A 25,657-nucleotide genomic window follows, 5' to 3' on the forward strand; every position below is an offset into this window, starting at 1 on the left:
ATTGTATACTTTAAATATGTATAATTTTTATTGGTCAATTATGCCTCAGTAAAGCTGGAAAAATTAAATTTTTTTTATTTTGTAAAATACTTTTTCAAGTTGCTGGATTAAATTATTTTTAATGTCTTTTCTAGCCCCAAGACCCCTTAGCTCATAAATGATAGAACACTCTGAAGTGGGTTTTTGTGATGACAAATATGATCTGCCATTTTTTCTATTTCTTAAATTTCCTCACTGTAAGTGTTCTTCTTTTTCTCCTTTAATAAGTTTTCCTATTCATTTCTCAAGGACGTTGAGAAATATTTCTCTTTTGCTTTAAGAATAGCATTTAATACTCTTCTGTTCCGAGCTCTTTTTATGAATATTGATATGCCTATGAAGGCTACTAATCTATTATTACAAAACCTGTACTAAGTGTCCAGCCATATTTACCTGCCTTTTTATTTTAAATAAAGTGAAAAAAAGCCAAAAACAATGTCTCATGGTGCTGTAAATGTCTTTTTTTTTTTAATATAAAATTGTCTGAAGTCCCTGAAACATGATAATATAAGTACAAACTGTCATATTGTATACCTTGGTTTGGAATAAGCTGTGAAATAAAACTTGTACAAGACAGCTATTCTAAAATTTAGATTTTCTTAAGGAGGCAAAATTATTGGCATGGTTAATTCCCTTAAAGAAATTTTTGCTTGCTTAATTGAAACAACTGTTAAAAATTCCTTAATGGAAGATTTTCCTAAGAGTTTAGACTCTAATAAAAGTCCTAGATATGAATAAGCCTGTTTATGGACTAGGACACATACTGACAACCTTAGGCTTTTTTCCCAACTTTGTGGTACATTTCAGTAAAAATACTTTCCTAAATACTAATACATAACATGGTCTGTGGCCTGTAAAGTTTACAATCAGAGGTTCTAAAGATAGAGAACATTTTGTAGCATCCCAATACTAGCTACCAGGGCACTTAAAACTGACCCTGGAGCCCAGATATGTCATGAGACCAGTTCTGGTCAGCCAGATTCTTTGTACGTTTCTGCATCTTTCCCATGGCCAAAGTTTCCATTGATTTTAAAAGAATTTCTCAGCAGCTACTGGGAATCTGATTGAAGAGATAGAACTGGTCACCTCTTAGCCAGATATTTGCGTTCCCCTGAGTTTAAACTTGATTAAAATCATTGGTTTCTCAGACATAGGAAACAAATATATGGTTACCAATGGGGAAAGGAGGGGGAGGGATAAATTAGGAGGTTGGGATTAACAGATACACACTACTACATAAAAAATATGAAACAACAAGGACCTACGGTATCACACAGGGAACTATACTCAGTATTTTTTAATAACCTAGAAGAAAATAATCTGAAAACAAATATATATATATATATATATATATAGAGAGAGAGAGAGAGAGAGAGAGAGAGAGAGAGAGAACTGAATCACTGTGCTGTACACCTGAAACTAACACGACATTGTAAATCAACTATACTTCAATTTAAAAAAAAGGAAAAAAATTGTTGGCTTTTGAGATATGGTTTTATTCCCTGTGATATAAGACTAAGGATGATTTTACTTTCAAATTATTAATGGTAATATAGTGGTTATTACACTCAGTTCTTCCTGGAATAGATGCCCGAGCAGGCTGTAGTCAGGCTCGCGGCACACTGAGATCTCAGTTGACCTGGATCCAAGCACCTCTGCTGTGCTGACTTCTCTGCCATGACCCCACGGTGGGGTGCCGGAGCCTGCTTCCATGAGCCCCAGAGAGCTGATCGTCCACACCTCTTCCCAACTGCACGATCAGTTATCCAAGTGGTAGCTTGTAGCGGGCCAAGGTGAGGTGTTTTCACCACCAAAATTGGCACCCCCTATAAGTCGTAGCTTCTCCTCCCATCCCCAGCCTCTGAGAACCAGTTGTTAGACCTTCAGTGGCACCCTGCTGCTCTTAAAGGCAGAATGCTATCCAGTATGACTAAAGTCCCTGAATTTCCTTACCTGTGGTCTCGTCCAGTGCCAAGAAGGAGCACCCTTATCTGAGAAGGGTGAGAATGTTTGCAAGTTTCTTCCTGACAGTATCAAAGGAAAATTCACTTTAAGAAGTAGGAAAGGTGAAAGCACAACTTTTGATAAAAAGAATTTATGAAAATGCCCCTTGTTGTCCCTGTGAGTGGATTTAGCTTAGTGCTTTTAGTTTTAAACGGTTCTCTCTTAAGTGCCTGAACTCATTAGCTCCAATTAGCCTGCCTCTCTACGCGCTGAGGCAGCAAGAATACCAAGTGTAAACTCATTTTAAGCACAAACGTGCATTATAAATGGCGGGAGCACTCCAACTGTTTAAGTTTTCAGCGTTAAGATTCTAGGTTTTAAATGTCTCCTTGAGACAGTAAATTCCTTAGACGTCTGAGAAGATATATTTTAAAAGCTCTGAATGGTTTGAAGGGATAGGAATACTTTGGCCTTTGTTGAATAGTTATAATCAAATTGCTTTACTGAATGCAAGTATGCATGCATACGGATGTGTGTGTCCTTGGTTAAGACAGAAAAACTTTGATTAGAAAATGAAAGAGCCATCTCACAGGCAGCTCCAGTGCAAATGAAGAATGTTCCACAGCTTTAACTTAAAAAATCCAGAGTTGGATTTCCAAGGTATATTTTTTTTATTTTTTACTTTATATTAAAGTATAGTTGATTTACAATGTTGTGTTAGTTTCAGGTGTTCAGCAAAGTGATTCAGTTATACAGGTACATATATCTATTCTTTTTCAGATTTTTTTCCCATTTAGGTTATTACAAAATATTGAGTAGAGTTCCCTGTGCTATACAGTAGGTCCTTGTTAATTATCTGTTTTATATATAGTAGTGTGTATATGTTAATCCTAAACTCCTCCAAGGTGTATTTTAAGTCAGGCCCTATGATGTGCAAAATCATGCATATGTGGAAAGATGCTTTTCAGAAGTCCTGTTAATAGGTATCTTGTGCTGGAAAGAAGGGGTTTGGTTTCAAAATTAAAGGTGCTGTTCTTCCCTTTTGTGATCTTCTGTCCATCCATCATTATTTGCTGTTCATGGGTCTTTGAATCATTGCTTGCTGATATGGTTCAGATGCAAAGATGAAACAATGAAGATATTCTCTAAATTCTACTGTCACAGGTACCTGCCAGAAGCCTGAATCCATTAATAAACAATCCTATTCATAGGGGTTTCTTTAGTAATTATAATTCTGTTATCACTCAGTTTGTTTATAATTTTTTTTTCAGGGAATTGAGGTCCTTTGCGCTTTTAAGGTAGCATGCTTCTGAAGATTCTTCTATTTCAAGAGCTGTGCTGCTCTTTAATATCCATAATGTAAATAGGATGTAAATAGTACATTTATTATTTAGCACTAAATGTATTTCAATAATTATTCATCCACAAATATTCTTATGATAGTTGAGCATTATTATCCTCAGAGATTAATGTAATTACACATACAGGAAATTTATATACTAACTTTATTTCTCTGTCAGTATCAAAGTGCTTTCTGTAAATATTCAGAAATGAATTAAATGACTCAAGGCAGCCTAATGATTATCCTTCTAAAGCCTAAATACCGAGCTTGAGCCTGACACTAGAAAAGTAAAGTGGTGGTAATAAAACTCTAATTTGCAAATGACTCCTAATTGTTCACCCTTTCCACTCTTGACCTTCTGCAGTCTGTCCTCTGTATAGAATCAGAGTAGTATTTTTAAAGCATGAAAAAGATCACATCACTTCTTGGCTCAAAGCCCTGATTGAGCTTCCCATTGTAATTAGAATGAGGACTCTACTCTCCCGGAGCCCTCCCTTCCTTTGAATCTACCTCCCTCTTCTTTCTTCCTCCTTCAGCTACTTTTTTCAGACACTGTGACCTCAGGGCCTTTACACTTGATGTTGCTTTGGCCTGCAACACTGTTCCCCCTTATTTTCCTCTGAACTGGCTTCTCTTCTTTAGCAGGTCTTAATCAAAGTCATCTGCTCAGAGAAATTCACCCTCACCATTATATGTAAAATACCCCCATCCAATTAACATTTTATACCATTACCTTATTTTACTTCCATGCATAGTTACTAATTTACCCATTTTGATATTTTCCATCTCTTCTTGTTGCTAGAATGTAAGTCTATGAAGTGATTATTCCTTGTTCACAACCATGTCCCTCATACTTAGAATGACAGAAGATCAATATAGGCAAAGGCATCAGGGAGATGGGAGAAACGCAAATTAAAGGAACCATAGGGATTCAGATCGGCTGGATTAGTGGGTTCGTGTAGTAAATATCACATCCATCTCTTAAAGAGATTCTACAGCAAAAATCTTGTTAACAATGGTAAGATTGTGAAATAGACAATGTGAAACACAAGTCTCAGATGTTGAGGAAGAAGCAGTATTTCTCAAACCTTTGGTCTCAGGGTTCTTTTACATTCTTAAATGCTATCTCAAATCCCAAAGGGCTTCTGTTTATGTAGGTTTTAATGACCATGGATGTTTACATTAGAAATGAAACTCAGGAAATTTAAAAATATTTATTAATTCACTTACAATAGCAAATAATAAACCCATTATATGTTAACATACATACTACATGCTTTTGAAAATAAATTGTATTTTGGAAAACTAAAAATAATATACTGAGGGAGTGGCATTGTTTTACATGTGTGTAAGTCTCTTTACTGTGTGATTAATAGGGGAGAACTGCATTGTCATGCCTCAGTCTGTAGGCAAATCACAATTCTTGTAGCATCTGGAGAACTCAACTGTACATTTGTGAAAGAATGAGAGTAAAAAGTAAAATACTGTCTTAGAATTATTATGAAAATGGTGTTGACCTTGCAGATCCCCTGACTGGACCCCATTAGAGAACTGCTGATCTGGGGTTTGAGTAAGACCTAAACTGCAGGCATTTAGTGTCCCAGCTGCTACTCACATGTCACAGGATTCAGTATGCACCTGGTCTGTTAAAGTACGAGGTGCCCTCAACTTAATGAGATCGTGTCCCCAATTTTGGAAATCAATCTTCAGAAACGTTAAATACATTTTTCTATACAGGCAGGGTTCTTCATCAGTATTACCTTCCTAGGAAGAGCTCACAGCATTCAGTTTGACACCTTTGCTCTTTTAAGACAACCCTGAGTGCGTCCTGCAGTAGACCCTGGCCACTGCATGATAACGTTTCTTTGAGAAGAGCCACCCTTGGTTCCTGTTTGAGATGCCACAGTCACATTTCCCCCTGCGGGTAAACTGCGAACTTTGTTTCAATTTGCCCAGATTGTCTTCAGTCCACTGTAGTGGAAGTGTACTATCCTTTCAGCCCGGGCTGCAGGCAACGGGACAACGGAAGTGTTGAAAGTATTGGTTTGGGAATACAGAAGATTCTGGTCGAGACGTTGGCTTTTTGACATACTAGCCACCTGGGAAGTAACCTGGGAAGAAAGTTACTTATCTTGACGTTTTGTTTTCAGGCAGGTTGAAAGGTACTGAAAGTGTGAGCCTCAGTTTTCTCATTAGGTTGCTTTGAAGAGTAAATGAGAAGAGAGAGCAGCGAAAACTCTGAGTGATTAGAAACGGGTTATTTAAAGGAGTGTAAATAATGCCTCAGAATTTTTAAAGCTTCTCCAGGTGGTTCTCAAGTGCAGCCAGTGCCCAGACCCAATGATGGAATAAATTATTAGATACTTTGGTGGAATTCCATAGAGAAAGAAACTAGGGTGATGATAGAATGGAGCTGCTGAATTGTCCCAGTTTTGCCTGAAGACGAACACAGCACTTCATCGGATAGCTACGTCAAAAGCCTTCCCTCTGTGCCGGTATACACCATTATATTCCAATTTGTCAAAAAATATGCTTTGTGGGTTGATTATATAAATCAATTGATCTTTACCCAGGGCTTGGTGATCTTCTTTTGACTGGAGTTAGAAAAGCCTGCGTTGTAAATGATCTCTTAAAATACTAAGTGATATCGCAATAATTTTGTTTTAAAGCTACCTAGAAATTATTTAGCCTTACGGTGCTGGGACTAATGACTTTCACTGAGCAACAGAGTAATAGACGCGTGCTTGTGTATATATTACTGTTCTCTGTCTAAAGGCTCGTTCATTAACTCATGACTGTGGTCTTAATTGGAGGCTGTTAATACCTTAAGGATGGTGTTTTTGAGTCTGGCAACGGGATAAACTGTGTCTGTTTCTATTCCCTGAGGCCAATAGATTTTTGGTTTTTAAAACTCATTAAGCAGCCCTAGGGAAGACAATTAAAGTCACCACCAGCAGTGGGCTCAGAAAGGCACACCACCATGGAAGGGGTGCAGACTTTGAAAGCAGACCATTTCATGTCTGATCTGTAACTTGCTACTGAAGTGAGCAAATTACTCCAATTTTCTGAAACTGACTTCTCTCATCTGTAAAATGGGCCAAACAAGAACAATACAACACAGAACTATAGGAATTGAGTGAGATAATACAAGTAAAAAAATTATGCATGTGCCTCTGAAATAATTAACCCATAGGCGAAGGAAGTATAGTTATTTCCTTTGATTCCATTATCCTTATTTATCAATTATAAGTTTGTATTATTTCTTTCTAGGGTAGCACATATTCAACACAGGTCTAGTGCTGGGAGCAAGAGATCAGTTCCCATTGACTCTCTTTCCATTTTTCAGAATGATGGTACAGTTATTTTTGTATATTGGAGCTGTGGAGAAATAGAGGAAGAGGAATGAAAGCAGTAATGGAGGTTTAACCTGACCAAAAATCTATTAATATGGATACATGATATTTGAGTCGAATGCTCTGTGTATTGAAATGTTAATAATATTCTCATGTGAGGCTTTGGAAGTCAGCAGGAATAGAATTCTCAACTTATAATGAGCAGCTGTTTAGCAAATTATTAGTTAATGTCTTCAGTGCCTCTAAAACACATTTTTAGATTCTGTTTCTGCAGTGCAGAGAGGTCCTTTATTCTTTACCTCAGTTTTAAAAATAGCTAAATATCTATTAACACTGAAAAAAAAATTTGGTTTTAACTTGTACAGCTCTTTGGAGGTTTGTCCTATTTGTTTTAGGTAAGTGCCCAGGACAAGACTTGACTCTGAGATGCAGTGTAAGATACCTGATGGGGTCTGACCAGTGCTGCCATTCCCAGGCTAGTGTCCCTTTCAGGAGGCTCCAGAGGTAAAGAGTATGAAAGACAGACGAGTTTATGCTCAGAACAGAGGTAGAGAGACCTCTTTGACTTCATGAAAACTAGACCTCAGTTTTAGCATCTCTTATTTTCAGTCGAGCCTGTATCTTTCAGTGACTCTCTTGGAAAGGGAAATGGAATAAAATGTGGGTAATGGCAGGGATACCCAGAGTTATGTGACTCTGGAGCCACATTTGCTGTCACCATTAACTTAAAGAACCACATGACACCTATATGACTGGTAGAATTTAGCATAATGGTGCATTCATATAGTGAAATTAGTAGTCTTAAAGGGCCACCAATTAAACATAAAGGGACCGATGTGACCAGAGGGCTGTGGTGTGACCATCATTGCCTTAGAGAAATGGAAAACTCCTACGATTACATCCAAAGTAAGAGTGCTTACACTTTTCTTAATGTGATCTCATTTGGCTTGGGAATCTCTAGAACGTTCTTGGGTATATCATTTGCATATTATGTTTTGACATGTGAAAGGTGATCACGTTTACCTGGTAAAGATCAAGATAGCACATCACACTCAATAATTATTGGATTAGTTTTAGTTAGTGCTCAGGCTTCAGGGTTAACTCTGCTTTTATGAAGAGAACTACCTGTAGTTATCCATTTGTAACTGGTGTATCGAAGACTTAACAGACAGTCCAACATGTAATGACACCTTTTGCCCTCTCCGATCATATTTAGCTACTACATTCTGTTGAGTATCATTGTTCACCTCTTAATCACGTTTGGAAGATCCCTTAGCTTCACGATAACTTTCAGATATTACAAAGGTTAGTTTGGGTAGGATGTGGCAGTTGAAACAAGCAATGCTCCCTCTGACACCACCTAGAAACAAGCCGAACGTGTTATAAAAATCACGTTTGAAAACGTCATCAAGCTGTGACAGTAATAACAACATGCGAAACTAAAATTCCAGAGAAAGGAGGACGTTTCAGAGTGGAGCTATCAGGAGCCTGTGGATTTTTCCTCTTCGGGCATTTGGTGATTCTGAGAGTAGGTTGAAGAACAGGCATTTGCCTGGACACGGGGCTGCTGCTCCTTAGAAGAAGAGAAAGTAGCAGAGCTTTCAGCCGTTGTGTTGGATGGACTGAGAAACTGAGACTTCAGGGACCTCAAATCAATGGGCACTTTTTCTCAGAAGAGAATCGCTGAATCCTGACCTTGACAGGAGGCGAAAGAACCAGGCCAAAAGCTTATATAAAGCAGAGTGAAACCTCCCACGGTTTCACAGTGTTTAGGAAACCAGGGAAAGGAACCAAAACCAGGCATGAGCCACAGCCCTAGAGGGAGTGTTGAATTGACAATGAGGGACTAAAAAGCCATCTCTCACCTGGGGGCGATTACGGATTCTCTCTGTAGCTAGAAGTCTGAGCATCTGTCTTTGCTAAACACAAGGTGGCAGCTGCCAGGCCCAGAACCCAGCAGAGATTCTGGTTTTCATGTGTAGCTGAAATGACAAACTTAGAGAACAGAAGGGACTCAAACTCATGGCTGGTCTGTCTCTAAAGACATTTGCCAGACGTTGAAGCTGAGGCCGAGTACAAAAGCGGTACACTGAGACATCTAAGGATCTCCAGCATCCTTTCAAGGACTGAGGAGCAAAGACCAGTTAGGCTCTCAGCTGAAAGTTACGGAAGGCCATACCCTACAACACAAGTAGACTGAGTGGCTTAGTTTGCTAAGGCTGCTATGAAAAAGTGCCACAGACTGAGCGGCTTTAACAACAGAAATTTATTTTCTCACATTTCTGGACTCTGGAAGTCCAAGATCAAGGTGTTGGCAGGGATGAGGTCTTCTGAAGCTTCTCTCCTTGGCTTGCAGATGGCCACCCACCCAAGTTACAGGTCCTATTGCATGAGTGCCCCATCCTAGGGGCCTCATTTTAACTTAATCACCCTGTCTCCAGTGATAGTCACATTCCGAGGTACTGGTGCTTAGGGCTTCAACATATGAATTTGGGACTGGGGGAGCGTGGGATTGGGGGTAAAGGGGTTGGGGAAGTGGAGATTCAGCCTACAACACCGAGTCTTACTAGAATTCCAGACTAGCTCTGTCCCAAATCAATCCCTGACTTGATGACAAGAGCAGCCCCTTCCCCATAACATGATGTAACAAAGCATAACAAAGGAAAGACATGTCTGAAAGAAAATATTATCTGGAGCTCTACAGATGATTGACATTAAAAAAGTGACTAATTACCTTCATAACCAGAAGAATAAATCCCATTACTTATTTAAGTGTGTTTAGGTGCAAACGAATATCTACCATTCTCATCTGTGACCTGTTTCACTCGTAAGTACTCTAGACCAGACCATAAACATGCGTATGAACTACATGGGAACCTTGATGAAATGAAGACTCTGATTCAGTGTGTCTGGAATGAGCCTGAGATTCTGCATTTCTATAACAGGCTTCTAGGGGACAGTCCTCAAGACCATCCTCCTGACCAGCTTACAGACCAGTAGGTGATGAGTGTGTACACTGGAGTTTAAGAAAAATTGCCCAATAAATAATGTTTAAGATCACTTCCAGCTCTGACATTCTGTTAACTTTAAAAAAAAATCTTTTCCAAAGGAAGACTTATTCTATCCCTTGACCATTGCACAGTGCCTTTTTGTGAACTTGTGTAGGATTTGGAATTTATGAGGCTCACACTCAAAAAAGCTCATTTATTTTAGATCAGTAGTTCTGAACTTTGGCTACACATTGGAATCAAGTGGGGAGTGAGCATTGAAAAACACTGATGCTGGAACAGACCCTTCCCTCAGAGATTCTGATGTAATTATTCTAGAATGTGGCCTGGAAATTGGCATTAAAATTATGCCAGATGATTCCAATGTGTCGTCAAGATTAAGAACAACTGTTTTAGGGTAGCACTTTTATTTGTTTATTTATTTTTACTAAAATAGTACTGGACCTGCTTTGACCACCCACCTCATTTACCAGGCCCATTTCTGGTAAAAGTAAGTAAATGCTGGTCACAGCCCACCTGCAAAGGAAGTAGGATTTACCCACAGTTGATAGTTGAATAACTTTTTCTTGGGAATTTTTTATCATCTGAAGCTAGATAGTTGCTGCTCCTTATAGACGGGGCATGTGATTTCTACTTTCCAGAGTCTTCTACAATCCCTATTGTCTCTTACACCCAGTTCACTTCTTTCATTAATTTAACCTGCTTGGAGCCTTTGGGTATGTGAGTTTGTAACACTATCTCTACCGTACTAATTAGTGAGATAGTAAATTAGAGACTAAACATGTTCAAGGAGAAATTTTAAATGTACTTCTCAGGCATATTTCAGATAAAAATTTCACATTGCGTAGGTAGTTTTTCTAGGTTAGCTCTAAGACCCCTTCCATCTCTAATATTCTGTGGTCTAAATTGTTGGCATTTGTGCATGGATCATTTTCTCCATCCACAGTTGGAAAACCAATATCTGAGTGGCTGATAGGTTTTAGACAATTGAAAATGCTTAACAATTATTATTGCATATTTTGACTCTTAACCATGTTATTAGTATTGCCTATAGGAATACGATGTCTTCTTAATCTCTGAGATTGCCAGTGTTTATAATAGTGGCTGGGTCATAATAAGTAGTTAATGCATGTTTGTTGACATTAGAATACTGAATTAGGATTTAATATGACCTATTTTGCTTCATTTCTTCATAGCCATAAACTGAATTCAAAATTTCATTTATAACCAATGGGAGGTCTAAGTTATGCTGGCCACTGAAACAAATGTAAACATCAAAATTCAGTGTCTCAGCACAATGGATGTTTAGCTCTTATCATTGTGGTGGACAGACTTATAAGATGGCCCCAAGGTACCACCCCATGTACATGTTTTACATAATCTGAAGATCTGAAGTGCAAGAAGGTTTGATGCAAACGAGATTCTTTATTGCTGGATTTGAAGATGGAGGAGGCCACATGGCAAGGAGCGAGGGCCGCCTCCAATAGTTTATAGCAGCCTCCAGCTGACAGCCATCAAGATAACAGGGACCTCAGTGCTAGAGCTGCAAGGAACTGAGTTCTGCTAACAGCCTGCGGGAGCTGGCAGCTGACCTTTCCCTAGACAAGTTTTCAGATGAGGATGCGGCCAGCTGCCACCTTGATTTGAGCCTTGCATGTAGGACTGGATGGGAGAGCCCCGCCATACCAGGCCTGGACTTCTGACATACAGACTGTGAACTAATAAGTGAATGTTGTTTTAAACAGCTAAGTTTGTTGTTACTTTTTACACGGCACTAGAAAGCTAACCAATCATTTGATAGCCTAATACTGGTAGTGATGGATGGTGGATGGCTTTCTTTTATGTGGTCATTCTGGGACCAGGTGCAGCTCTGCAGTCACCTAAAGAGACAACGGAGAGGGCATTCTAGATCCACTTCGGAAAAATCCAGTTTAGATGCGGCAAACATCACTTATATTTTATTGATAGGAACTAGTTACATGGTTATCTGTCAGTACAAGGCATCCTAGGAAATATAATCCTGACTGAGCAGCTTCCTCTCCAAAAATTCATATTGTGCAAGAGGGCTAAACATTTCTGTTGCAGTCAGATTTCCATGTGTTTGAATATTAAGGCAATTCTATATCTCATTCCACGTGGAACAAGTAAATGTGATGATATTATATATTTTAATTTGAGATACAGAAAGAATAAGAGTAATGCATTTATTAGAAAAAAGGTATGTGTTTCAATGACACATTCATTATCAGAGATCTTATCAGATATGACAATAGTCTGAGGAAAGAACCTGGATTTTCTCCCTGCCCCGAGGTATTCCTCCACTATTGCCAACATCTTCCATTCCGCCTTCCAGGGGAAGGTTGCTCCTTCCTCACCTACCAGTGAGGTCCAGGCCTGGACAACAACCTGGTGCACAGCATCATGGCAGCACGGCCTCCCTGTGGATCTGGTTACCCAACGGTATCCTAGCACCACTCACCTGTGAAAAGTACAGCAATCACCCTCCTCCCTGGCTCAGGGCAGCTGTGCCCAGCCTCTTTGTAGCAAGGGTGACTCATTTTTTAATAAGTTGTCTCCCATGGACTGGAGTGCTGTGTTCAGCCACTGCAGTGGTAGCCCAAGTAGCCTCTTGCTTGGAAACAAAGTTTATGAACTAATCTATAAGGATTTGATGAAAGAGTGTCACTCACTATATGCTACCTGATTTTCCTTTGGTTGTTTCTTTTTTTTTTTCAGGGTAAATGTAGTGCATAGAATGTTAAGCTTATGAAGTTGATAGAGAAGGAAATGAATTTGTTTTACAGGAACCTTAAGAAATATTCAAGACAGGATATATAATTTTCTACATGACCTCTTCTAGTAATTGATCTTTCTTGCTTTATTTGATATCATAAAAATCCAGACAAAAGGAAGTTATAAGAACTCTAAATGTGTAGTCAGGCAGACATTCCTATCTTCCAGGAAGGGACAGGGGAAAGGGAGGGGTATGGTGAAGAAAAACAGGGAGAAGAACTGCTAATAAGACCAAAAAAGGGAAAATGAATTTCTAAGGAAGGCCAGTAAATCTCAGGAGGCATGACATTGCAGATGAACTGGAATATTCCAGATGCTACAGTGACAGCCATTGCTTCATCCCTTTCTCACCAAGAGGTCTCAGCTAAATCTGTCCAGGGTTTATTTATGTTTTTTTTTTTTTTTCAGTGACATATTCCTCCCTCTGGTCCTGTCTCCCTGTCTCTCTGCTTCCTCCCATCTTTCCTCTGTCATCTCTTCCCTCTCCCTTTTGTCTTCTTTCTTGTTTCCCCTCCCCCCCCACTTCTTCTCTTCCTCCTTCCCTTTCTCTCTCACTTCCTCCCCCTTCCCTCTCTGTGTTAAGTACTGTTCTAAGTGCTGAAAAGATGTCATACTCGTGACAACTTATGGGGTCTCTTATTAACCCCACGTTAAAGATAGCGGACATAAAGGCAAAGGGCAACTGGCATAAAGAGGTTAAATAATTCTTCCGACGTGAGTCTGGGCAGAGTTGGGATGATTCAAGGGGCTCCGATCATGTCACTCCCCTACTCTGAACGCCTTGCTAGATTTCCTAGAAATTGCGTACAGCTCCGATTCTATGACATGATAGATGGACCTCTACAACAAATGGCCCCCAACCTCTCTCCCCAAACACAGTCGGCTTTTGTCACATCCCTAGAGGCCCCCATGTTATAGCATCATCACAGTACTCACTCTTTTCCAAACACAGATGGGCTTTTATGGCTCCGTGCTGCATGCCTGATACCTGGCACCTTGCTTAGTTTGTCGCCTCCTTCTTTACCTAAAACTCTTACGCGTTGTTCAAAACCCAGACCACCTCTTCTGTGAAGCCTTTCCTGACACTTACAGGCTGAACTAGTTACTCTTCACTCTGAATGCGGACAGGAAAATGCTCACATTTCCATTATAGAATTTACAACATTGTCCTGGATTATTCATACATTTGTCCTGCCCACCAGACTCTGAAGTCCTGAAGAGAAGGAATGGGACCTTGTTCACTGGCAAACCCAGTGTTTGCCACCCAGTTTGTGTGTGAAGAGTGTTGTACGATAACGCGAGAAAAGCATCATCGATATGTAACCTATATGCTAAACATAAGTAGTACTGACCTTAAATATAAAGGTTTTAGGACTGTACATACATGCTGACTTAATCAAACATTTCCTATAAAAATTTGACTTTATACAATTTAAAATTGATTTATAATTTTGTCTTTCAGTTCCTCTAAATCAAGAGCTCTGCTAGTGATTTAAACATGCCATGATTTAATAAAATGTGATGTACATGTACTTTTCAAAAATACTTTTATTATGTAAAGTGATATTCATTCTCTCTCTCCTTCGCACACGAACACACGCACGCACACACTGGATATGGCAAACCAGTCTGTGAATATCTTTAGACTTTTTCATAGTATACACCTTTGTGTTAAAAATCTTTTTTTCTATATAGCTTATTCATATTTATTTAACATTTAAGAAATAAATGTTATACTGATAAAATCAATTTAAATTTAGGAGTTTAATGACGGTGTTGCAGGAATTGTCACTATTATTCTACCTTTGTCCAACATTAGATTGCATAGTCTACACACACACGTGCGCACACACACACACACACACACACACACACACACTATATGCAGTCCTACATATGTTTAACAGTTTCGGACTTCTTTCACTTTATTTCTAAATTCAAGCATATCCCTTTGGATGGTGTTATTTGGATGTCAAATATTTTCTTAAAATGATATATAAATATACCCATATACATTAGTGTATGAGTTGCATGTATGTGAATATTTATTCACTGTATATATAGTTCATTCTGGTATATATATGTATATAGTGTTATGTATATACACACACTATGTGTATAGTCTATATAAATATATACATATATGTATATATATGCGCACACACATACTGTATTTATATATCCCTTTGGATGATATTATTTGGATGTCAAATATTTTCTTAAGGTGATATATAAATATACACATATATACATGTGTGTATTAGTTGCATGTATGTGAATATTCCCTATATATGTAGTTCATTCTGATATATATATATGTATATAATGTGTGTGTATATACACACACTATGTATATAGTCTATACATGTATATATACATATACTGTATTTATATATCCTTTTGGGTAATGTTATTTGGATATCACATATTTTCTTAAAGTGATGTACACATATACACATATATATGTGTGTGTATGAGTTGCATGTATGTGAATATTTATTCACTCTGTATATAATTTATTCACTCTGTATATAATTTATTCTAGTATACATATGTATATATGTGTATAGTGTGTGTATATTACACATGCTATGTATATAGTCTATACACACACACACACACACACACTATATGGTCCATTACAGCATGCTATATATTAATATATAGTTTCCAAGCTTCCTCATCCTTTGAGGCCAGATAATGATTTCCAGATAATGAGACTGAAGGGTACCTCTGAACATTCTGGACCAAAGAACGTTAATGCAGCCACCAACCTGGAAATGCTCTTAAACAGTGAGCTCTCTGTCATGAAATCCTGAGCTGAGCATGTTCTGTAAATTGTGTTTACTCTGTTGGGGTCTCTCCTGTCATTATTTTGTGTGACAAAATAATGGTGAACAATTTTGAGTCATAATGACTGACAAACTGTACAAGTGATAATGCTGGATCCGTCATAAAGAAACAAAGAAGTATGATTGCCCTTGCTGCACCTCCAAAGGTTAAATGGCCTTTAAATGTTAAAATGACCCCCTAAAATGTTGATCCATTATATGTTCCTGGGTTCCTCTCTCCCATCCCTCCCCGCAGCCCTCTGCTCTCCAGTTAAACACAGTGTTCTTGTATGTTGCTGTGTATTCATTTAACTTGTTTATCTCATCCTTACTTCAAATTTAGATATACTAGGTTTAGGTTTTATGTTTTCTTCCTGCTTTTACTAGCTTTTTCTTAAGTGAGAAAGATAACTGTGACTTCTTTTTATCGGAAACATCTTTTTTCTTAAATAGAGAATCATAGACTCGTAACTGTACATTAGGGTCAACATCCATGGACAGGAAAGAGCACAGGTAGTTTGAAAGGTCTCCAGGTAATTTTAACGTACAGCCAGGGTTGAGGATCACCACCTACTAGAAGAAATATGTCTGCTTATCATCTAAGGAGTTGATTTTTCACCAGGAATGCTTTTTAAACATATGAAAAGCTTCCCCAAATGACTATTTTACACTATTATCCTCTCCCACAATCGAGAATTAGTTTTCAAAGGAATCTAGATGATGGTATATCACAATTTGGCCCAGAATTCTCAAGAGAGAGAGATATCCTAAAGGAGAATAAATATTTATAAGCATTCATCGAATGACATTCTCTATGCCAACTCTGTCCTTTCCCTGGAATGTTGAATGAGCTTTGCTTTTCAAGGAGATTAAAAGTGATTCACCTAAAGCCCAGATATCTCTGTATTTGACAAGGAGTCATGGGATGAGCTCTGTCTACTTAAGAACCTCAGGAAATTCAGGAACTATAAAAAGATAGCATCGTTGTTGCCCACAGTGGATGTCATACACAGGTACCTTCAGTAATGATTAACCACAGAGTCTGAATTGATGCCAGATGAGGGAAAATGCAAACAGCACCTGTGTGAAGCTTCTGCACTGGTTTCTACTCCAAAGTCATACAGAAAATGTTTGTTTTTCTCCTTAGGTTAGAACAAGTGTCCTCCCTGAACATAAGGATCCCCCGCCAGAGGTTGGGGTAAGTGTTTCTTTTGTTTCCAAAAGGCACACACATCACTTCTAAGCTAATCATTTGGGTTTTCTCTGGCCTCCTGCCTTCTAACTGACAAATAAAATTGAATTAAATTAATAGAGTGTGACCTGCAAGGAGACACGGTCACATATTTGTGGAATTGCATGGACTTCATTCCGAGTCTCCTGAAAATCATCCTCAAGTGAATTCTTATTTAGTTCAGCTGGCTAGAGATGAGTCTAGAAATTGCCCTGCAGGTAACTGAGATGTGATTCGGAGCCAACATTCCAGGACCAACAGGAGGCTGGGAAATTGCAGGTGTGAGCTCGACCGCTTCTGCAAGGACGCAGAGGGCTGACTAGCCGTAGGACTGTGATGTTTTCTGCATCCAGCCGCTTCAACACTGTAGGGTGGGTTGAAACAGAAGCTGCCACCGAAGTGCAGCCCAGTGCTGGAAAATCCAGCTGAGGTTTTCCTGCTGCATCTGAGCCATGGCATCTCAAGCTTTTACAAGTTGGGAGAGCAAGAGAGTAACAGGTAATTTTGCTTGGACAAGTTTACAGTAGGCAATGGAGGCTCCTGAAGAATAGCCCAGCAGGCTGGTCCCTGGGATCCTGCATTCAGAAAGGTGGAAAAAGTCCAGAAGTAAGTTGAGTCTAAGAGGCCCTGCCAACTGAAAGGCCTATTTGAAATTCCCTGAAATCCTACAGGCAGTTGGCAACCTTCTTCCGGTGGGTGTGGGGAGCCTGTACTAGGTAGCATTCATTTCCTCATTGGCAACAGCTGCCATCCCAACCTGCCAAGGGAACCCTCCAGAAAGCGTGCCTTGCATTGGCTGAGAAGTGAGTCAGCCACCTCTGCATCTCTTAGCGTAGGGGAAGGAAAAGGGTACTTCGTGCTCTCTCATGCCGAACGCAGCCTTCTAGTTTCTTCCTGGAACAGGCTGAATAACTCTCTTTGACTTAAATGAATCTTCATGCTTTGTTTCCTGCCAGTCCCTTCAGCCTCTTGTGCTGCTCTCACTTCCACCGCCAATCTTGGTGCCAAGACTACCTGGGCTGCTAGAGTTTCTCCCAAGGAACCAGCGAGTCCTCCCAGCCTCAGGCCTCTCTCCCTGCAGGACACATGCAGTCTCCTTGCCTGGCTGCCCAGTGGTGCTCTCTCCCAGCTCAGGACTCGGGTCACAGGCCTTTTGCCTACGACCACTCAGACGTCCGCCCTCCTTCAAACTAGAACCGCCAGTGCAAGCTGTCCTCACACCCTTTACAGTTCCTTCATATAATGTAAGGCCTTCTGAAATTTGTAACTCTTTTTTTAAATTAAAAAAAAAATCTATAGTGCTTTACAATTTTCAAACGTTTCACACACATGATTTCATATAATCCCATAATAACCCTTTTCCCCCACCCCTATTTTGCTCCTCCCCCTTCCCTCTCCCCACTGATAACCACTAGTTTGTTCACTGTATCTGTGGGTCTGCTTCTTATTTTATTTATTCACTAGTTTGTCGTGTTTTTTACATTTCACATGTAAGTGATACCATACAGTATTTGTCTTTCTTTGTCTGACTTATTTCACTTAGCATAATGCCCTCCAAGTCCATCCATGTTGCTGCAAATGGCAAAAAAAAAAAAAAAAATGAAATTTATAACTCTTAATAAGCTAATCATTTTTTTAAAAAAATTCCCATTTATTTTTTGAGGTTCAAGAAAGATGAGCTGGTTTAATTATTTTCCTCCAACTGCTCACTCCCACAATTTCTCTGTGTTAAATCCCCCTTGCTTGAGATTTTAATGACATCTTGGCCTAATTGTATGAATTTCCCCCCTATTTTTTCTCTCATTCAAGTTCTTGGAATGGAATGCATCTTATTCATTTTCAAACTTGAGTCTCTTCTCTGGTTTTAAATTATTCTCTTCCACCCTCTCCTCCACCATTTCCAGCTACAGGCTGTAGACATCTCTGCGCTTCTAGCAACTTGTGGTGGGGGAGGGGGTCCATTCTCACACTTTCCTCCTCTCATTGCTCAGTTGCTCAGGAGAAAGGAAGGGGGAGAGGTTCCTTCTGTGCTTGCCCACCATGAGGTGTGGGGCCCTTTATGCTGGTTTTGATGCTTCTCAGCATAATGCTGCCCGAGTTCTCTTTGTGGCAGAGTGAAATGCTGGCTCTCCTGTGAGCACAAATATAGGTATTTCTGGAGGCCTTGGAGGCCCCTTCCCATTGTATACTTTCCCATCATGGGGGATCTGGTTCTGGCTGAACCATGTCTCTTCTGACCGTTTCTATGAGCCCCAGCAGCATCGGGTACTAGATAATCAATGATTCTCAAAGGAGACACAAACACCAGTTCCCAACACAGCAGAGGCAGAGATGGTTTGGACACCTTCAAGCTTCATAAGTCATGTTTTGGGTGCATACTCCCATGACTTTGGTTTTGGCCTTGGAGATCGAGATGTCTTCCTGAGGGTCATGAAGAGAGAGATCCGCTTCATTTCCTAAATTGTATCCTCCCCAAATTCTGACCTCTCTCTTCCAACACTACCTTTATATGAACTAGCTGTGTTGTGGTTACTAATAGACCAGTTTCTCTAAACTGGCTCCTTTTAGGCACTGTGATGAGGTTTTCTGAACTTATAATGTGGAACATTTGTTATCTTGTGTCCTCATCCTTGACAGAGACTCATCTATAATTCCTGGACCAAAAGAAACTTCTCAGTGGGCATTCTCTGACATGCCTATTGTATCAGTTAGGAATGCATTCAGAAGCAAGTAACTGGATGAAGAGTAGGTAACAGACTTGTTCTTCTCATGTTAAGAAAAGTCATGGGGAAATTGCCCAAGTCTCCAGCTACTCAAAAGGACTTAAAGCAACCAGGCTCTGTCCATTGTCCTGCTTCTCCTTTCTTAAAGTGTTGTACAGTCTGACCATTACACCTCCAGGCATCACATTCCAAATTGAAAAGGTTCTGAGCAACTCATCCTGTTCCTTCAATTCTGGAAAGGAAAACTCAATTGGTATACAGTCGTTCCTTAATATCCTCAGGAGATTGGTTCCAGGATCCTCCTCGGTTACCAAAATCCATGGATGCTCAAGTCCCTTACAGTTGGCTTTGCATATCTGCAGGTTTTATATCAGTGGTTCTGCATCCCAGGGTACAGAGGGCCAACTGTCCCACCACTTACATAATCACTGAGACGATCAGAGTCCCTGGGTAGAAGGGAATCGGGATACAATTCCCATTTAAACAAAATCAAGATGCTATTAGTAATGCAACTTGGGCAGAATGGGTATTATATATTAGTAATGTCTCCACTCTCCTACTAGATGTTAAACTAGTATTTTGTTTAACAAAATACTAGTTTATTTTGATTGCAAAGATCATGTATATTTTGTTTGCAAAGATCGTGTATATTTGGTTTACTTTAATAGCCCTAGCTCTGTGCCCGGAAATTAGCAAATCATGATATATGTATTGAATGCATTAGGAAGCATACCATGATTTTGGTTTGCCAGCCATCTTATATTTTTTTAGAAGCACCAGAATAAAAAGGGAGGGGGCGTCTAAAAATAATTGCAATAGCATGGTAAGAATCGAGTACATTTTATGACACATCAGAAATCAATAAAATGGTAATTCTATTACCAAACTAAATCTCAAGCATGATAAGAATGAGTCTAAATAAGAACAAGTCAGCATGCCTTGGCTTTTCTAACACCCTCAGAGCACATGATATTCGGGATAGAGAAAAATTGTCACGCCTTGAGCAGCTGTGAAGTACCGCTGATTAATATACATCTCATCACTCCTCCGAAATATTTTTTTGGACACTGAAAAAAATTCTTGAGAATTTAAGTTCTTGGCCAAGAACATAGAGCAGGTAATGGCTCTGCCATTACAGCGTGCCACGGACTCTAGCCACTGAGTACTCCAATTTAAAAAATCAGCTCAAATTTTTTATTATAAATCTTTCAAATATGTTCTATACATTTCTTTGCATTCTTCAGCAACATCTATTAGATGAAACCACACCTTTGGTGATGGCTTAGTCAAGCAGATACCAGTCTGTGCTCTGAGACCTTGTGAGGTATATTCATAGTAAAGATGTAATTTTATAATATATGACTTTGCCCTAAATTGCATTTTAATGTGTTCTTTGGACTGTTCATCAAGTTGTAATAGATATTCTCTCAGTTCTTTTTTCTTTGTCATGTATTTTTTCAGCGCATATAGTTCATGTACCCCCTGTCCCTTCCTATAGAGTGGGAAACCACACAACAATGTCTGTTAGGGTAGAGGGGGAAGAAACAGTACCTGTACAAAAGTATGAAAAGGGGCCCATCCTGTAAGTTATGTGCAGGAGATGCTGTGTATCAGCCTGCCTCACCATATAAACTTCTGGTTTTCAAAGACCTTTTAAAACCTACACCACAGTTCCAGTATATAGTTTTATGAGAATATGTCAGAGTATTATGGATATCTTCATTTACCCTCAAAACCCAGCACTGTCTTCTAGAGACTGTCATACAGAGTGAAGTAAGTCAAAAAGAGAAAAACAAATATTGTATAATATCGCTTATATGTGGAATCTAGAAAAATGGTACAGATGAACTTATTTGCAAAGCAGAAGTAGAGACACAGATGTAGAGAACAAACTTATGGATACCAAGCGGGGAGGGAGGATGAATTGGGAAATTTGGATTGACATATGTACACTATGTATAAAATAGATAACTCATGAGAACCTACTGTATAGCACAGGGAACTCTACTCAGTGCTCTGTGGTGACCTAAATTGAAAGGAAATCTAAAAAAGAGGGGATACGTGTATACGTATGACTGATTCACTTTGCTGTATGGCAGAAACTAACATTGTAAAGCAACTATACTCCAATAAAAATTAAAAATAAAAAAACAACACTGTCTACTAGAAATTTAATGCATGCCACATATGTAATTTAAAATTTTCTAGCAGCCCATGCTTTTAAAAGAGTAACAACAAAACAGGTGAAATTAGTTGTAATATTTTATTTAACTCAATATATGTGAAATATTATCATTTCAAAACGTAATCAATTCAGAAATCAGTAATGATATATTTCACACTCCGTTTTTCATATCACATCTTATAAATCTGATTTGTGTTTACACTTTGAACACAACTCAACTCACAGTAGCCACAAACTAGTGCACATGCTGGATAATGCAGCTCTGGACAGTACTTGGAACAACTTGGGAGATCCATGGAAGTTGTAGTATAAAGGAAACCTAAACTTTGAATAAAGGCTTTGTGAGATGAACATAGGTGATGGAGGTATGTGTATGGAGGAGCACTTCCTCTGGATCCTCGTGTAGTACCAGGGGAACGAGACCATGGAGGACCTGCTTCAGGCAGGTACGCAACCCTGCTGAGCATTCTGGATGTCTGTGACTTGCACTGAGTCCCCACCAGGGCAGGCAGGATGAACGGTTTATTTGTACGCTCCCCGTAGAGCAGAGCCAGGGATTGAGACAGGTGCCCTGCATTCTCCACCCTGCTTGATATCACTCTCCAGCCAGGTTTTATTTTTAAACATACATTTTTCTTTTTTATAATAGGAATTTCTCATAGACTTTTTTTTTTAAATACTCTGCCTTTTCCGAAAAGTATTTGAAGTGGACTTATATTTAAGTCATCTGACTTCTGGGCATATTTTCCTCAAGTACTCTGCAAGCTAATATTTATGCAGTGCTTCCTATTTTCCCAGCAATGTACTAAGTGCTTTGCCTGGATTACTTTAATTCTTATAACAATAACAATGAGAAAGATACAGTTATCCTATGCAACATTTTCATCCAGAAACTAAGGCCTAGTATGGTGGAGTAAATTGTCCAAGTCCCAGATTTGTGAGAGAGAAGACAGACAAACGGAGGTTGACAGTGCCCGTCAGTGGACAGCCAGCCTGGGGGCTGGGAGAAGTGATTTAATTGCCCAGATTTCCATTTTTGGACATAATCATGGATTTAGAACTACACTTCAGACCTCCAACTCTAGTGATACTTTAATTTTTTTTTCTTTGTTTTTAAATTTTCCCCTGATACTGGATCTCCCAGTTTAAAACCTTGAAGATGAGAATTTTAGAAACAATACTGAAGGAGAGATGAAAACATCGTTCCCTGAGTTATATTTGGAATATAAACAGATTTTTTGAAATAATTTTCTTAAATTCTATGATTATGATTAAAGTGACAGTAAAGATAAAATAACTCTATATTAAGTTATTCTTTTGCATTAGCATTGTGTGCCGTTTTCCCTCCATGGGAATTCAGGTTTCATAATAGAGAAGACTGTTTTCTCTCTAATTCATTCTTTGACCAGGAGTCCAGTGAATATTCATGTAAATTAATGATGTGTTTTCCACTTTCAGGGGTGTGGAGGGTCCTAGTTTTATTTATACTGAGGCGAAGCAAACACATAAAAACCTGCTAGAAAGTAAGAGTATAGGCAAGTCCATTGTTTGGTATCGCAATGTGAAACAATTAGGCAATGTCTTTAAACTGAGGGATTTTATTAAATGCATTTTATGTGACATGTAGTCCTAATGTACGGTTATTTTTAGAATAAATTTAAAAAATATTTTTAGAATAAATAACACTTCCTCTGGTTTGACACCCCTTCATAATGCCATTACCTAAGTTGATTTATAATGGATTGTATGATTTCTGTAAGCTCTCTCTCAAAGGATAATATCCTTTGAGATTAAGCACGTGGCTGACAGTTGTGATGGAAAAGGTTGACTCACAGGCGTCCATTTTGGCACACCGCAAACACTCACAGTGCAGCAGTGGGCGTAGCATGCAGCCTCTCTGTTCCGGACAATGGGCTGAGCTAGAAGATGGACGAGCCAAGGTCCTGCTTCCACAGGAGCTCCCGGCCTGGTAGGCAGGAGAGACATTCAATGACTTGTGGTCACAGACTACTTGCAGCTGTGCCTGCTGGGGTGTCGGGGGCGCATGTCTGAAAATAGCCCCTCCACCTGTCTCTCGTTGCTACATTCCCGTCTGGGACATCTGCTGCTTCTGTTGCTGAAAAGACCACACTAACATTCATGGCATGTGCGGTTTGTTTTCTTAATTCTAAAACCATCCCTTCCTTCAGAAATCTCAAAAGGCAAGGAGAAGAAATAACTTGAAATTTGGGGGCACCGTGACATTTCGGGTGGGTTGAGCATTTTCTTCAAGTGAGGATAATGAGTGAGGGGTAGAATTTAAATTAATAACCCTAATTACCGGTGAAAGAGAAATAAGCAAGACATCTCTTTAAAATACAAAATGCTAAAGTGAAATTCACTACCACGGTATACAATCCGCAAGCTAAAAAATTGTTTTAATTTCCCACAGGTCAGTGAATTATAATGGTTTATAAAAATCTGCAGAAGGAGTATTTCTTTTATATCTCATGGTATAAATTACTTGAAAGCTAGTGTCTATGCCGTTCATTCATTCATTTATTGTCAGTCACTATTTATCACACACCTAATGTGTTAGGCAGTGGGAGGTTACCAGAAAACAAAGCTCGTTGTGGGTCTCCAAATCTCAATTTTTATTTTGAGGGGAGGACAGAATAAGCAATTAAATACATAATATTTAAGTGACAATAGAAAAAATACAACAGGATAACGAATGGAGACGAGCAGTGTGGAGAAGGGGAGCCCTTTTATACAGGGACGTCCTAGTAGGTTATCTGCTGAGGGGGCATAAGTGCTTTTGTTCAGCTGGGTCTCTCCTAGACACTCTCTACCCCTTACTGAAAAGTCACCCTAGATTTTGGCTTTGTTCATACAGCTCTTGGAATTCTTCTCTGCCTTGATTCACTCGCACCACTCATGTCATCACAGCTTGTTTCCACAAATCTTCTGCTTTCACATAACATTCTTCACCTAATAATTTAGTCTTCTATGATCCCCAGTCTGGCGACTTGGTATCTAAACGACTTCTTCGAGTTTCAAGTGAATTAATTAGGTTTTATCATTACTAACGTATAGGCATCTCCAACTTACAACCGAGTTGTATTTCAAATGTTTGCCTTTACGATTTTTGAACCAGTTCTTCTAAGTTAGAACTTTGAAAAGAAGGAGAAAAATTCTGACCTGAAGCTTGTCTTCTCTGTGCTCAAGGATCACTTTGTGTAGATGCAGCCTCTTATGTATGGAATCACTGCGCACTTTCCTCTGAAAAGAACCAGTTGACTTAAGTCCAGCAGCTCATTCTAGGGCAGGCTGGCAACAGACCTATGAAGAGAGAATGTTCTGGAAGATGTAGTGTAGACTTCTTGTAAAGTATTACAGTGTGTTAGGCAGCAATGGTATAGGTAATAATATGGGTTTGATACTGATATTTTCGTGTTTACATCTTGACCTTGAAAGGAGAATGAGAAATCTTATTTATGGTATACCATAATATTGTGACTTTTAAATCACAAGCAGCCAGGAATATTACAAAGAGATGAAAGATTTTTATCCTGGAGGAGAAAAACCAATTTAGTGTTTTATTCTTTATATTATGAGTCAGAGAATGGAGAAGATAGATATACTCATAGATAGTCAACACCCAGTATGATAGGTTAAAAAAGCAATTTTAGAAAATGTAATTGAATAAGTACCATTCTTCTTTGTGTGTTGGAGTGAAATTGTCCCATGCTAGTGTAGAAATAACAAAGGAAGCAAATACTTTTAAACATTGCTGTGATGGGGGAGAAATGTAGCATTTCTATTTATAACTTGCACAGAATCCCACATAAAAATAGCTCCAACTAACAGATTTGCTCATATCTGGAATACAAAGTTGTTGCTGCCCATGACTTGAGGAATTCTAATAAGAACAAGGACGGCATTGGTAAATATTAAACGTCTGTCATCTTTTCTTTTATCTCAGTTTTCATGTGGGGAGAAAATGTGTTCATGGAAAAGTCCTGGCTTCTGTGTTAGACATTTTGTTATTTTCCTGGCTATTCATCTCTGTTTTTAATGAGAAGGATGCATTTGCATCCCTCAACCTCGCCCCATGGAGTGGACATCTATTACTGATGGTTGTGTTTCTGTCAATGAAATATTTGTCAGGCTAATAGACTTAACATTTCACTCTTCTGAAGACTAGTTTTGTGTGATTGCTGTGACAC

General features: G+C 39.1%; 1 protein-coding gene across 8 annotated transcripts in view; it reads left to right on the forward strand.

The window, feature by feature from the left end:
• The window catches only part of INPP4B (inositol polyphosphate-4-phosphatase type II B), a 701,292-nt gene that overhangs the window by 433,900 nt on the left and 241,735 nt on the right, over positions 1–25,657 (forward strand). For 7 of the 8 annotated variants that reach the window (XM_089911312.1, XM_089911308.1, XM_089911305.1 and 4 more), the window contains one exon: positions 16,458–16,508. In XM_089911312.1, the coding sequence (XP_089767438.1) occupies positions 16,458–16,508 (51 nt within the window). Of the gene's footprint in view, positions 1–16,457; positions 16,509–16,552; positions 25,375–25,657 lie in introns of those variants that run through there. The other variant, XM_089911310.1, reaches the window with a different exon arrangement.

This window comes from Delphinapterus leucas, chromosome 5 (genome assembly GCF_059928025.1).
Source record: "Delphinapterus leucas isolate spDelLeu-1000000601 "Yukka" chromosome 5, BTC_Dleu_Yukka2, whole genome shotgun sequence".
In the NCBI taxonomy this organism is placed as follows: Eukaryota; Metazoa; Chordata; class Mammalia; order Artiodactyla; family Monodontidae; genus Delphinapterus; species Delphinapterus leucas.